This window comes from the organism of the source record quoted next, unplaced genomic scaffold, assembly GCF_019419815.1.
Source record: "Pyrus x bretschneideri cultivar Hongxiangsu unplaced genomic scaffold, Pyrus_bretschneideri_v1 Contig53, whole genome shotgun sequence".
Taxonomy (NCBI): Eukaryota; Viridiplantae; Streptophyta; class Magnoliopsida; order Rosales; family Rosaceae; genus Pyrus; species Pyrus x bretschneideri.
In genome coordinates, this window is record NW_025999791.1 from 1,113,482 (window position 1) to 1,128,802 (window position 15,321).

Sequence of the window (15,321 nt, forward strand, 5' to 3'; positions counted from 1 at the left end):
AGACCAGGAAAGAAGCCATTGACATACCGTAGTGAGTAAACTGAAGAGGCCCAAGACTGAGAATAAGTTGGTGCTAAGCTTTCGTCGGTTACAGCAAAGGAAGAGAAAGAGGAACAGCTGGAGTGCTTGGAATTAATTGATCATGCTATTGAAATCCTACAAATATATGATGCCAAAGACTTATACTTGTTCTTTTATTCATAATATATATATCAGACTACAAAGTATTCATTGCACCAAACAAATTGATTCAGAGTATACATAAATTACGAAAGAAATCTAGTAGGAAGGGCAACTAAAAACTCCATGTTTCTCTGTTACAATCTCAGATTTCCTAATTACACAGTTCTGTGAAAAAAAAAGAGCACATATTGGTGACTAATTTACTTTTTTCATGCTGGCTCCATTACAGTTAATACAACATTGGAAAGATGATAAGCTGACATTCATGACTTACACTTATGCATTACACCCCTCTTAACATGCAAGTCTGTTAGCTTCAAAACAGTTTCTTTTGTGAACTTCCAATCAATAAGCAGCCTAAGGGAAGGGAGCTTCAAAACAGTTTCTTTTGTGAACTTCCAATCAATAAGCAGCCTAAGGGAAGGGTCGCAGGCCTAAACATTGTCCCTGACGTTACCTCAAGACCATAAATAAAATTTCACCAAACAAATTGAGTACCAACCAAATCGTAGAAACAAAACGGTTCAATCTCTCTCCCATATTTTTCAATTACTTCTTGTTTCATTCCTATTATATATCAGACCCCACAGAAAAATCCACCAAACAATTAAGTACCAGTAAATCGTAGAAACAATTAAGAACACAAAAAACAATTGAGTACCAGAAAATGATTCAATCTGTCTCGCATGGTTTTCGATTATCCAAGCGAGCCACCAAATAAGAACACAAAAAAAAAAACATATATAAAAATCAAATACCTGAAAAAAGCCACACCAGCTGGGCAAATTGGAGGAAAACGAGGACTTGAGTACGATTTAGGCACCGGCCGTTCAGAAATAACTTGAAGAACACCACACCAGATGTGCGATTTGGAGGAAAACGAAGAGTTCAATGCGATTCCGGCACCGGCCGTTCAGAAATTACCTGAAGAAAGGCACACCAGATGTGCGATTTGGAGGAAAACGAGGATTTGGATAAAGATATTTTTGTGTTTATAGTTATGATTCCTTTGCCCAGGTGTGTGATTTGGTGAAGCAGAAGTATGAAGCCTTACGTTGGGGAAGTATGAAAGCAAGTTTTTTTTTTTTTTTTTTCCTTTTGGTTTCTCGTTTCTTTTTTCTTTTAGTTTACTAGTAATGGGCGTTGGGGAAGTATGAAAGCAAGCATTTTTTTTCCTTTTTTATTTTCTTTTTTCATTTCTTCTATCTCTTAGTTTACCGGTAATGTCTCCCGCTGTGAATTCACTGAATTCTGCGGTATGAAGCGGACGAGAAACATAATTATAACCCAAAAAAATATATACTAGGAGTAAATCTACAAGGGCTAATTAGAAAGAAAACATTATTATATTGGAATACGACATAAGTTGATAAAAGGATCGAAGTGGAGTTCAGCATAGCATAAGATAATTATATTTTCACACACCAGTGAAATATAACATAATACAAAATAGATCATTTGTCTTCATCCCCATTGCTTAAAATCTCAATGGTAACATTCTGCATATTTCGTGAGTTCATATGTGGGAGAGACAGGCTTGTAGGACGACTTTGTGCTTGATAAGTGTGTGGTTCTTCAACAATAACAACATAACTAGTACACTCTTCGTGGACATTGAGCTGGATGATTGGTTGTGGAATTTGCTGTTGTAATGTTTGAAGCAATAGACGAATGTGATGTTGGAGGTTCAGTTCTTATTCTAACTCCACGACGTCGCCTGTCCACCATTCTCAATGATGTACAACTTGATTAGATTCAAAAGAAACGCAAGTGTATGAAGCAACCTTCTATTTTCCATAGACAACTTAGTTAAGGAGTATGAACGTTTTATACTAGAATACAAGCACAAATCCATAATTGTGCCAACATATTATTTTGTTATTATTTATTAATATTTATTGGACACAATTTATAACAGTCGTGTCATAAAAAAGAATTTATAATTTTTAACTCATTTGCCTAAAGACCCACTAACACTTGTATGGAGAATGATGACCCTAAGGGCACAATTGTTGGTTTTGTGTCACTGCATGAAGGACTTTTTATACAATAAGAAAATAAACACTTACGATAAAGCCAAAACCATATCATCAAGTAGCCAAAACAAAACTACAGGAAGATAACAATCTATAAAACAGTTGAAAAAGATAAGAATCTAACAAACATCTCCAATTCTAACTCCGCAACGTCGCCTATCAATGATGTAGAACTTGATGAAATTTAAAAAAACACAAGTGTATGAAGCAACCTTCTATTTTCTATACACAAATTAGTGAAGGAGTGTGGATGTTTTATATTAGAATACAGGCACAAATCCATAATTGTGCCAACATATTATTTTGCTATAGAGTGATTTATTATTTATTAATATTTACTAGACACAATTTCTAACATTTGTGTCATATAAAGGAATTTATAATTCTTAACTCATTTGTAGTGTAACTTTTGCACGTACCCTAAGGGCACAATTGTTGGTTATGTGTCACTGCATGAAGGCTTAAACACTTATTATCATTTGTAAAAAAAATACCGTAATAATTCTTAACTCATTTGTAGTGTAACTTTTGCACGAAGGCTTTTAATACCGTAAAAAAAAATAAACACTTACTATGAAACCAAAAACCATATCACAAGTATAAAAAAACACAAATTTGTAAGAAGATAACAATCTAAAAAGCAGTTCAAAAATATACGAATCTAACAAACATTCATTGCAGCTGGAAATGATTCATTGTAAATCTAAAACATGCCACTTAGTACTATAATGTAGTGGTATTATTCTTTACTTGTAAGTGAGAGATCTAAGGTTCGGCTCTCGCGAAAAACGAATTTGAACAGCATTATTACTAACTTATTTTGAGGCTAAAATATTGCATAGTAATAAACAGCTCCATACCATTATTTACCACAATTTTATAAATTTTAATTCTTGGTGTGCTAGAGGAGGTAAATACAAAGGATAAAACACATACAATGCTTCTGACAAATAATTTTTATAGACACAAAATGTTTTTGTGCCTATCTTCAATAATAAAAGATGTCATCTGACCCTACTCGGCACGGTTTCCGTGGCCATTAGTGTTTTGTGTCATCTTTTTTTAACATTGGGCACCATAAATGGTGCCCTCTATGGAATAGGAACTATTTAAGCTTTTTGGTGGTTAAACTGACATAAAATTCTCAATGGTACCCTTTGTTTTGTACCCAAAGCTCAGTTTTCTTGTAGTGTACCTTGCACGGCGATGACAAACACCCTCTTTTCTCCTAAGTTCCGGATGAGGGGGATTCAAATTCTCTTTCTACTCTCTCTCTATTGCCTTCCCCTCTTCTCTCGTGCCTGCATAATGATTTTTACCAAGAACAATCGCACATAGACGGTGCCTCGTCTTTGTCCTCACGAGGTCTCCTTCCCCCGGTTGCTCTGTGATGACTGTGTCGTCGAAATCAAGGAGATTTGCTCGAAAAGTTCAAGTCTGGAATAGTGGGAAGGAGGAATCTGGTGCACGATTGCAGTTTACTTGGGCGATTGGATATTTCTTGGTGTCATTGAGTGTTCTTTGGTCGCTTTGCCAACAAAAATGGTTGAGTGAGTACTGGCTAGTGACGTTAAGAATTCTCTTATATCACTTACTAATTTTTAGGATCTTGTTTTGTATAGATCTTGCAGGTCATTTTGCATGAGATTAAATTTATCCAAAAAAAAAAAAAATCGCATTCAAGTGATGGGTAAATAAAACAATGGGTGGGCATGGCACCACTAAAAAAAATTTAAGATATTTTTAGTATATCGATAAATGAATATTTATTAATTAAAAAAAAGATTATTTTCTTCATTTATTCAATTATTATTTTCTAAATCTATAAAGGTAGAGTAAAAACGTAACGTACTACTGATCAAAGGGAAAAATCCGACCTGAAGTGATGTGGAATCTGGACATAATTTAAAGCTTCAAGCAAATGTATGTTTACTTAGCATGTAAATAGCAACATAACAACATTATTCCTCATCCTATGAAAGTTGTAAGAACTGCCAATTTCGTTTGCTTCTCTCTCATTTCTGCTTGCGGCATGAGCTCTTATAATATTATGAGCAGCACTTCAAGTGGTTTGAGAACTAGTTGTGATTGTAAACATATGATGCATTACTATAATTAGTTGGTCACTGCTTAATTTTTTTTATTTTTATACAAAGATAGTCTAATTTGCAAGGAAGTGAATTTGATTGAAAGGGATTAAAAAGATGGCAATGTGTAATGTGTGCACAAGATCGCAAGTGTCAGTCTCATAAAAGTTGAATCATCTTAATGAGTCTTTTATCGCATCAAAAGCTCGAATTTGTGTCAAATAGTCTTAATCGATTTCACACCAAAAAAAAAAAATTACAGTACAAATAAGTCATTGTTGCAATATTATTGTCACACAAACTTTATTTAAAGACTAAAATACTAAGTATGAACAGACTAAAATATTAAGTAAGATACATGAATCTGTTGTGGCCTATTTTACGAAATGAGAGATGGCACGGGAGAGGGAGATGGAGAAGGGTTTAAGGAATTTTGTATGTTATCTCTTATGCCTTGTGCCTTTATTTATAATAAACAGGATATGATTCCTTGTCTTGCACTTTTCTTGCAAGTATACAATCATAAAGGGATAGGATCTTCTAGTATCTTAAATACAATTTACTAGTGATTTACATAATCACACATGTGCTATAAATAATATCACAATAGAATCCATTCACGTCTGAAGACTTAGCTTATTCCCAATTATGTATTAATAGACAAACCAATAAACTCGTCATCAAGACTACTTAATGGGGCACCTTCGTAGAAGGTGGTGTCCGAGTTCTTGAGTTGCAGGTCAATTTGCAGCTCACTTATATTCTTGAGTTGTTTCCCTTGTTCTTCAATTCGCAATTGTAAATTTCGTTGAATCTACATACAGAAAAAGTTAATTAAATAAATTTTTTACGAAGATTAAAATGTTAGATTGTTATACAATTAACAATTTGATTTCAGAATCATACATACATACATACATACATACATACATACATATATATATATATATATAATTTGAGAAGACACAAAAAAAGATCACATGAATGTACCTCTAACTGTTCGTGAAGATGTTGTTGGACATCTAATTCAAGTTGGATTGCCTTTTTGATATGCAAGCCACTATCAAAACAGTTCACATCATGTACAGGTTTATAAGAAGCTAGTGAACATAACAACGTGAATTGAAGAACAAAATAACAATCAGGTTTAGCATTACGTTTCAACATCGAGTTGGGATTCAACATTCGAAGTAGTTCTTTTCTCAGATTTTCCTGCAATATACAAAAAGTGTCACATAGATCATAACTAATGGTAAAACAACCTAAACCCTAACTAATGGTAAAACAAACACTAAACCTAAATTTTAACGATCTGATATTTACCTTTTGCAGAGCCGTGTGGGAATGCTGCATTTCGGAATTTCTACAAGATGAATCAAAAGGAAAAGAGAAAGATGAATCACACTTTTGGAGAGCTTAAAATAAGAACAAGAAATAAAAGATATTAGGAATTGCTTAATACCTGCAAATGACTTTTGACATGAAAGATGGTTAATCCATCTACATTCATCAACTTTAGTATTGACTTGGGTGGTGCTTCTACAATGAATCAACAGATAATTCAACATTTATACATCAATTGTCATTTCATAGTAAATTACACAAGACCATACCAAGTTACTTACTGTAAGCACCCCCAAGACAATTCACACACTCAACGAATTTTTGGTGAAGATCTTGAGTCCATCGAATTCGTGTTTTACTCGAGAGTACATGTCTACCTGAAGGGGAATAACCATAAGTAGTGGAAACAAATTCACTGATATAGTCATGGCTTTGTTGAATTCTTTCTTGGCAATCAATCTTCTGCTCATTCATTTTCAAAGGAAAGAAGTTGAAATCAGAAGATTCAAACACCTTAATAAAAATAACAAGTAGAAATCGGAGTCCTTGTACTTCATGTTCTTGCCCAACAACAGAAAACCCTATAAATATCCAATTTTTTTCAGAATACAAAACCACCGTTTATTCCACAAGACTCCAAGTGTAAGATTTGAATATAAATATACATAGTTGTATTGTAGTCCATTTGATTATTCTTAAGAGAATATATAGATACGACCAATGCCTATTGATATAACCAAAGTTGAAAAAAATTGAGAAAATAACAACTTTTCCCATTATAAACAAATGTGCGAATAAGAAGAATTTAGAATCATGATGTTTTTCAACTTTGGTATTGTCGCAATAACAAAGTTTAGAATCATCATGTTTTTCATTGTTCATTTTTCGAAAAACTTAGTATTCCAAACTATTAAAGAAAAATTAGAAATTAAGATCCTTGAAATTACCAGAAAGGTTCATGTAAGATTGTATTAATCTAAAGCCAGAATAGTTCATATATTTTTCTTGTAAACTGAGTAATAGTTTTATCTAATAAAAAAAGGGGGTACTTTGATGTAGGCTCAAAAATTCGAGTGTTATTGGATTTAGGCTCAGTTTGGTATTTCTTTTTTTCACTCAAAACTGCTTCATTTTAAAGTTAAACAGTAAAAAAATATTTGGTAAAAATAAAATATACTGCTTATTTTAAAAGCAATGGTCTCCAGACATCAGCTTTTAAAGCAGCCTATAGGTTGCTTTTAAAAACCACTTTAATAAAAAGCGGAGTTGAGCCTTTAGAATACTTTTTAAATCATATAAGATCATTAATTTTAAACAATTACATTATTTATCCTCCTAGACATTGCTTTTACACTGTTTTTTATACTCACAACACTTTTAAAAATACAGTTTATCAAACATTCAACTACTTTATTTTGTAGCTGATTATTCTTAAAGCACATGAGAAGTAATTTATTAAAAAAACACAGCAATCCCAAACTGGCCCTTTGTCCAGTGTCCTACTTTTCTATTTTAATTAAACTTCTTGATTTATGCATCTTTATTCACATTTTTATTTTGAATATTTAAATATGAAAATCTAACCACTTTTTGGAAAAATAGTTAAAAGAAAATTTACATGTCATTAAACATAATACCTATACCATAAGTTGATTGAATACATTCAACATGTGATGGAGGTAGAATATATGAAAATAACTAAAAAATAGTTCTCTAAATAAGAGAGAACATTTATCACAATTAAATAAAAGGATAATAAAAATAAGCTAATGTGAATGATCAATGTAGGAACCTAACCCAACAAAATGGACTAAAGCGAATAATGACCTAACCCAACAAAGTAGCTAAATACAAATATTCGACTAATAATTTGTTGTAAATTTACGTGTCATACTCAATACAGTAGTGGCATTTGTCCACAAAGATTATAACATGTTAGTCCGAATCCTAATTTGACAATTGTCGACACTTGTATGTACAAGTATTGGAATATTAACATGGCATCGTCAATCCGCACATGCTTTCAAGAAACAATGCTTGGTAGTTATATGTATACAAAGGCTTCATTACTTTTAGTTTTATATCCAATATGATATATGTTTGTAACCAAAATCTTAGTTTCTTTGAAGCATGTCTTCAAATAATTTAGCAAAATGATTAATCGAATAGGTGATTAACCATATACATGGGGCAACATCTTATTTTCTATTTCTCTTTCTTTTGTCTTTACACACACACACACACACACACGGACCATGCATGCTTTGCACCCATCTCCAAAACTCTGGTGAAGCAAGAAGACGACGAACCGTTAGGTTCTTCTCTTCCAATAAGTGTTTGTGTGGTGTTTTGTTTTTCAATTTCTCTAAATTGAAAAAAACCTAATTCCCTTCCCTCTGAATTTGATTTCGCAATATGTAAAACCCACCCCTTAGGTCTAAAGACCCTTTAGGCTTATATATAGAACAATTCCATAAGCCAATACAATTATAATTTAATCCTTCTTTTTCACATGTGTGCCCCATGCCATAGGAGACATTTCATTTGGGCTTGCCGCACACCCCCTTTGCAATTGGACTTGGGCCAGGTTGACACACCCAGACCGAAATCAAGACGTGCTGGCTGTCATGTGCTGACGAGGACATCAGGCCCTTAAGGGGGGTGGATTGTAGCATCCCACATCGTCCAGGGGAGTGAATCCTGTAAACCTTATATGTATATTCCCATCTTTACCTAGCATGAGGCCTTTTGGGAACTCATTGGCTTCGGGTTCCAATGGAACTCCGAAGTTAAGCGAGTTCACGCGAGAACAATCCCAGGATGGGTGGCCCACTGAGAAGTTCTTGTGTGAGTTCCCAAAAACAAAACCATGAGGGAGTGGTCGGGGCCCAAAGCAGACAGTATCATGCTACGGTGGAGTCGAGCCCGGAATATAGTGGGGGCCCGGGCCGGATGTGACACCGTTTCACTCCTTATTTTATTTGTTTAATTAATTCGATTTTTCCTTTAATACTAGGCTTTCTTATTTTATTTTAGTTCATTAACCAACAATAAATAGAAGGCCCAAACTAATTAATAAAAAATTAAACATTTAATATAAACCATTTATATCAAAATCAACATTCACCAATTTTATCCTTCGATATCATTCTATTGTGTGTGACCTTGTTGGTTCTAACTAAAGCTGGCAGTGGATAATTCGATTAATCAAATTAATTTTAAGTTTACATAATTAGAAACCATTCTAATTCAACCTTGTAGGATTATCCACAAACCGAATAGTAACATCTAGTAATGACTTTCAACTATCCAAATTAATCAGAATATGTTTGAATTCATACAACATATATTGAGAACCTTAGTTATGGTTGCAATGCAATTCATTGAGAACCTTAGTTATGGTTGCAATGCAATTCGGTACCTTTGTCTACTATATTCTGCTCATATATTTTAGATCATGGAACATTTTTCAAACTCTAATTAAGCATGAATATGATCGCCATGATGTATCTCTTATATGTTGCTTTGACTAAAGACTTCTAGAGATAGATTGTCAAGGGGCTTCTGGAATATAAACCTTCATGATTACCTAGAAGGTCACAGATTCCTTATTGTGCATTCATGTATCTCCATATTGATGCACATGATCTCGAACCTCACATTATAGTGCTCCACCATTGTTTGAGAGTTTTGATGCCAGATTAAAGATCACATTCATAACATAAGATAACCAGTGATGCCTCAGGTTTAAGAACTATTTACATCCATAACTTAGAAGTGTTGTACGACTGATAAGTAGGTAATCTTCTATTCATACACTTCTATAGTTAGTCATTGTTCAATGAACTCGATTTCATAGAAGAGCACCTTTATGTCAATTGCATGTCACTACATGCATAGTCTGAGACGTACTACTGAATACAACATAAACCAGTCTTTGCGAATGTACGATAGTCCTTTTGATTATCCTATGGCCAGGAAGATAATTTAGGACTTAAAATCTGTAGGATACGTATCTCATGATTGAAACGACTTTGCAATCATGTCCCTACTACTTAGGTTATTCCTTGGACTCGTCCCATTCAATAACGAACCTTCCTTATCCGTTATTGGATCATGTGCTCGATTGATGGATGTTATCACTTACCTTTTATTGTTGATAATCCGACATTGGGTTGCCACAAATAACTAGTTACACGTTGCCACATTAATTTCTTTTCAGGCATACTCCAACACATTATACCTTGACTGAATGATCATGAACTATATACCTTAAATGAGTTTAGTACTAGCATCTTGATACTCACAGTTCAAACGGCATAATTTTCTTTTTGCATTACAAACTCGCCTGAACGGTCAACTTTGTCTTTTAACTTCACCTTGGTTGATTGTAAATTTTTCAAATTGGCTTTGTCACCTACAACCATGTCAATAGAGGTTTCAAAAGAATCGATACTTTGAATTTTGTTGCTCATAAGTGGGTCTTCAACCTTTTGGAGCTCATAGGAAATCGCTTGCAAAATTTCTTTCTCATCATTATTCTCTTTTCTCATATTCTCTACCACTTAAGAAAAACTTGACCTCGACTTCTCTTTTATTTGAGATGCCTCTTCCTTGGTCGTTTGTAATTCATCTTCTTTTGGGTTCCCAATTGCAACAACTTGTAAAGCTTCTGCTTTCAGAACATTTACACCAATCAAAGTAGGACTTTCAATAGGTATAACGATTCATTTTCTTCAATATATTCCTCTATCTTTTCTCGGCATACCGGATCATCAAGTAATTTTTTCTTCACTTTTTTTTCTTTAATAATAATGTTTTCTGTTCTTAAGAGATACAAATCATATTCAAATGGAAACTCATACAGTCACTGACAATAACTTTGTTCATCTATGTTAAGATTGAATAATATTTTTTTCCTTCTTCTTTTCGAGTCTTTTGAAATCAATCCCACCAAAAAGAAATATTTAATACTCCCTTTAAATGAAAAGTTGTTATCTTCCTGAGATTTGCATAACATATCACTTTGGTCCCTGAGATTGAAAATCAATAGAAATGGTCTCTAAGATTGTCCACCATTCATTATTTTGGTCATTCCGTTAAAAATTCTGTTAATGTCGAGGAGCTCTTAGCCTGAAGTTTGGACAATTTTCAAAGCTTCGTAACGCAATCGTTTTTTAACCAAATTCGATCCATAATTTATCAAAATGAAGATAGGAAAGTGTAGAACAAGATTATATCTATTTGTAACCCAATGGTTGCCAAAGATAGCCGGAAAATAGCCTAAAAGGTGACTAGTCCACAGGAAAACTTGAAAACTCGCTGAAAACTGGGTAAACTTTAAATGTTCATAACTTCTTCAATACTTAACGAAATCAAGTGATTCAAAAACTAAAATCATACTTCTCAATGAGACGAAGAAAATGGTACGTTTTTCCTTGGTTAATTCTTCATGGTTTGGCCGAAAAATGGATCGGAAGTGGCTAACTTGAGACCAAGACAGCCACTTTCGAGCCGTTTTCTGACCAAACGACGGAGATTTAGTCTTCAAAAAGGTACCATTCTTTTCATCTCATCGAGAAGTATGATTTTTGTTTTTGAATCACCCAATTTCTTAAGAACGTTTAAAATTTACCCAGTTTCCAGTGAGTTTTTCAGTATTCTCCTTGGACCAGTCACTTTTCAGGCTATTTTCTAGCCATCTCCGTCAACCATTGATCCTTCAAATAGGAATAATCTTGTTCTACACTTTCCTGTCTTCATTTTGATATATATGGGTCAAATTTGGTTAAGAAACGATTGAATTACGAAGCTTTAAAAATTGCCCAAACTTCAGGCCAAGAGTTCCGGGACACTTAACGGAATTTTTAATGGAATGACCAAAATAATGGATGGTAGACAATCTCAGGGACCATTTCTATTGATTTTCAATCTTAGGGACCAAAGTAAGGTATAATGCAAATCTCAGAGACCATTTTGGCTAAAAAGCCTTTTGTTATATTTTGTCCTTTCATTATTTTGTTAGCATCATTACTCAAACATTTCAAATGAGGCAAAAAACAATTTCTAATTTGGAGATTCAATGAGTAGACGTGCACAAACATGGGTAGAGTTACCAACTTTGTTGACGGATTAGACTAAAGTAAAAGAAAAATGACTACAAGGAAGAAAATGTAATAAGAAAACTACTAGGACGAAAGTGAAAATTGCAGTAAACTACAAGGATTAAAATGTAATATGGCTTTGTCTATTTCCCAAACTACACATGCAACCTTGGGAACTCCAGATATGACGATGGAAAAGAGAGAAATATAATTCCATCAAATTTGCAATAGTTAGTATCCATTACCCCGACACTACAAAACATTATAAATTTGTGTTTTGTTTCTTGGAACTGCCGGTGAAGTGCGAAAAGGAAAAGTATAGATTGCAAATTTCACGAACGTAGTTGAAGCAGGATTAATAAATGAGAGTTTTAACGAAAAGCTCGTGGTACTGTTCATTTTAATGAAAAATCACATTTTTACACTAAAAAGTTAAACTTAGTACTATTCACTTTACCCTTTATTTTGTCCTTATCGTTAAGACTCAAAATTTTCAAACTTTTTTCATTAGTTTTCGTTTAATAAAATAGCATGCAATAATCTTATTGAGTCTTTACCAAATTACAAAACTATTATTATTATTAGGAGGAGCGGGAGGATAACGGAACTGGTAAAACATTATCCTGTTGACTCTTCCATTGGACCAAAAGCTTGACGGACGCTGTGTCTAAATATGTCCCCATCGATTCCACACACACAAAAAAAAATAATAATAAAAAATAAAAATAAAAATAATAAAATAAAATAAAATAAAATAAAAATTTTCACACTAAGACATTGTTACAGTACTGCCACACAAACTTTATGAAACAATAAAAAAGAGTCGTTCTATAGGATCATATCCTCAAAATGGCATATGATGAATGTATGACTGCCAGTCAATTGATTGTAGTCTTCACTATCATCTTCCAATTTTTGCTTTCCTTCTTACTTTACCAGTAGTATTATTTAAAGTTCTTGATTCTGCTAAAGGACTGAACTTTTTGAGGACGAAGAAACCGTATGAGTTCCGTTGTGTGAAGAATGACAGACTAATTATCTTTTCAGGGCTAACTTATCTTGGAGGGAAAACTAGAACCTTCAGGAGTTGAAAGCTGATCAGTATCGTCGAGACTATTTGCTGGGGAAGCTTCATGGCATGTGACATCCGAGTTCTGAGCCTTCAACGGGTTACTACTTGTTTGTTGTTGCAGATCAAACATCTTCCTGAGCCGCTTCCCTTGTTCTTCAATTCGTAACTGTAACTTTCGTTGAGTCTGCATATAGAAATAGTTGAATAAATTTTGTAATGAAAATTGGAGTATTAATATGATATACTACTAAGAAAACTATTTGACAATCGTATATATAACTTGAGACATCACTAAATTGGATCGCATGAATGTACCTCCAATTGTTCGTGAAGACGTCGCTGGACATCTAATTGCAGTTGGAGTGCCTCTTTAATTTGCAAGCAACTGCGATAAATATTCACATCATAGGTTTGTAAGAGGCTGGTGGACAAAGCAGTAAACAGGAAAACATGTTCATTTAGAATCGTAACGGTAAACTAAAAACCAAAACAACAATCAGGGTAATAAGATAGGTTACGTTTTCACATTGAGCTGGGGTTCAACATTCAAAGTAGTTCTTTTCTCAGATTTTCCTGTAACACAAGAAAAGTACTCAGATCAGAACTATTGGTAAAACAAGCTAAGCCAATTGACCATTAAATTTTATAGACACTTGTAGTTTGTAACATGAAGGAAAAGACTTATTCACAAGGAACGAGTGTATGATATTAACGATTCAATATTTACCTTCTGCTGGGTCTGGTAGGTATTTCGCAATTCGATATTTCTACAAGAAGAATAAAAAGGAGAGGGAGGAAAACAAATCATGCTTTTGGAAAGGAAAAAAGCCAAGGAGAAGTAATTTTTCTAATGGATTCCTTTATACCTGCAGATGACTTTTGACATGAAAGATGGTTAATCCGTCCAAACCCATCATCTTCAAAATTGCCTTTGGTGTTGCTTCTACAAAACCAACAGATAAGTCAACATACAGACATCAACTGTTTTTACATAGTAAATTAGACATGTTACTTACTGTCAGCACCCCCAAGACGATTTACACACTCAACGAACTTCTCATGAAGATCTTGATTCCAACGAATTCGTGTTTTACTTGAGAGTACAGGGCTGGATGAAGGAGAATTGCCATAACAATCGGAAACTTGTCTGGAGGAAATTCTTGGAGGCTGCTTTCCTTGCCCAGAAAAGACGCTCAGTTGTGTAACCGGAGAAGTAGTGAACGAATTACAATAACCCTGTGAACAAGAAACTAGCCCGTATTCATATCTTGATGGCGTGGTGGGGCATTTGAAAAATCAATGCACAAAAAAGAAACAACAAAAAAAGATGAATTTCTTAGATAGAATATACATACTACTTGATCCTGATTTTCTTTAGAAGGAAGGGAAAAGGAGGGTCTTCTAACTGTAGTAGTATTATGATCTCCATGCAACTTATTTGATTGATGTGCAAACAGCTTACTGCCTGACAAATCGCTTGCTGGGATTCGATTACACTTCTCTGAGGATTTATGGTATTGATAGCTGCTGGGTTGAGATTTCACAATTGATTGCAGGGTGTTTCTGATGTCGAAATTCGGATCTTGCTCAGATGAATTCATGGAGCTATAGCTTTCATTATTAGATTGGCCTGAAGGGAACTGAGGATTCTGACCAGCTTGAAAGTCATACTGTGGAAACCCCCCCATATAGAGTTCAGTTGCGTAGAAAGCTGAAACCGGCGATTCGAAGCGGCTGATAATGCTGCTGGGAGTTTTAGGAGGCCCAAGATTTTGAAGCAGTGACACTTCATGATCCATGGTGGGTTGCTGAACCCAAATTCCCATATTGTTCCAAGCCTGCTGTTGCTGCTGACCAAAAATTTGACAAGACTGATTACCAAGTTCAAAACCGCACTCACCGATTAATTCATGGCTTTGTTGATTTCTTTCTTGGCAATCAATCTTCTTCCCATTCATTTACAAAAGAAAAGAAACTGAAATCTCTGGATTTCGAAACACCGTTTGCAAGAACAAGAACTAGAAATACTACTACTTGTGCTCAGTGTTCTTGCCCAACATCAGAAACCCTATCAAAATACAATTTTTTTCAGGAAAAAAAAAAGAGCAATGTTAAATGCAGATTTATGGAATACAAATAACAACATTTATTCCACAAGGCTTCAAGTGTAAGATTTGAATATAAATATATACACACACAGTAGAATTTGAGTCCTTTGAATTATTCTAAAAAGGATAGGTACGACCAATGCTAATTGATATAATCAAGGTAGGAAAACATTCAGGAAAAAAAAAAAACTCTTCCCATCATAAATAAATGTGTGGATAAACTATATGTCCTAATAGGGGGGAGCTTACAATTATCATTTTTTTTCTTTTGGACACGTCAAATTATCATGCTTGCTGTGTCTCAATCAATCACCAGAAGAATAAAACAGAAAACCTCAAAAAAAACCAACTGGATAAAGGGTCTTGGAAGACAAAGGTAATGATTCC

The 15,321-nt window shown here is 34.1% G+C and overlaps 2 protein-coding genes across 4 annotated transcripts; both read right to left on the reverse strand.

The window, feature by feature from the left end:
• Window positions 1–4,952: 4,952 nt before the first annotated feature.
• On the reverse strand, window positions 4,953–6,124 carry LOC103959523 (myb family transcription factor PHL5-like). Its single transcript, XM_009371880.2, has 6 exons — window positions 6,028–6,124; window positions 5,769–5,845; window positions 5,630–5,669; window positions 5,464–5,518; window positions 5,297–5,366; window positions 4,953–5,120 (listed from the first exon to the last, which is right to left on the reverse strand). The coding sequence occupies exons 1-6, from the start codon at window positions 6,122–6,124 to the stop codon at window positions 4,953–4,955; spliced, it is 507 nt and encodes a 168-aa protein (XP_009370155.2).
• A 6,191-nt stretch (window positions 6,125–12,315) lies between these two features.
• On the reverse strand, window positions 12,316–15,131 carry LOC103959090 (myb family transcription factor PHL5). 3 transcript variants are annotated; one of them, XM_048570571.1, is made up of 8 exons: window positions 15,019–15,131; window positions 14,182–14,894; window positions 13,843–14,062; window positions 13,693–13,769; window positions 13,554–13,593; window positions 13,345–13,399; window positions 13,142–13,247; window positions 12,316–13,010 (listed from the first exon to the last, which is right to left on the reverse strand). In XM_048570571.1, exons 2-8 carry the CDS (start codon window positions 14,782–14,784, stop codon window positions 12,804–12,806), a joined length of 1,308 nt encoding a protein of 435 aa, XP_048426528.1. In that variant the 5' UTR covers window positions 14,785–14,894; window positions 15,019–15,131; the 3' UTR covers window positions 12,316–12,803. The 3 variants fall into 3 exon arrangements, with proteins under 3 accessions (XP_048426528.1, XP_048426527.1, XP_009369711.2); XM_048570570.1 differs by lacking the exon at window positions 15,019–15,131 and having other exon boundaries at window positions 14,182–14,991; XM_009371436.3 differs by lacking the exon at window positions 15,019–15,131 and having other exon boundaries at window positions 13,142–13,211; window positions 14,182–14,987.
• Window positions 15,132–15,321: the final 190 nt, after the last annotated feature.

Coding starts and splice junctions, on each gene's coding strand:
- LOC103959523 (XM_009371880.2), bottom strand. CDS start 6,124: ATGAATGAGCAGAAGATTGATTGCCAAGAAAGAATTCAACAAAGCCAT. Junction 5,670..5,768: donor ATGTCAAAAGTCATTTGCAG/GTATTAAGCAAT, acceptor TTCATCTTGTAG/AAATTCCGAAATGCAGCATT. Junction 5,121..5,296: donor ATCTTCACGAACAGTTAGAG/GTACATTCATGT, acceptor TTCTGTATGTAG/ATTCAACGAAATTTACAATT.
- LOC103959090 (XM_048570571.1), bottom strand. CDS start 14,784: ATGAATGGGAAGAAGATTGATTGCCAAGAAAGAAATCAACAAAGCCAT. Junction 13,770..13,842: donor TCGTCTTGGGGGTGCTGACA/GTAAGTAACATG, acceptor TTGGTTTTGTAG/AAGCAACACCAAAGGCAATT. Junction 13,594..13,692: donor ATGTCAAAAGTCATCTGCAG/GTATAAAGGAAT, acceptor TTCTTCTTGTAG/AAATATCGAATTGCGAAATA.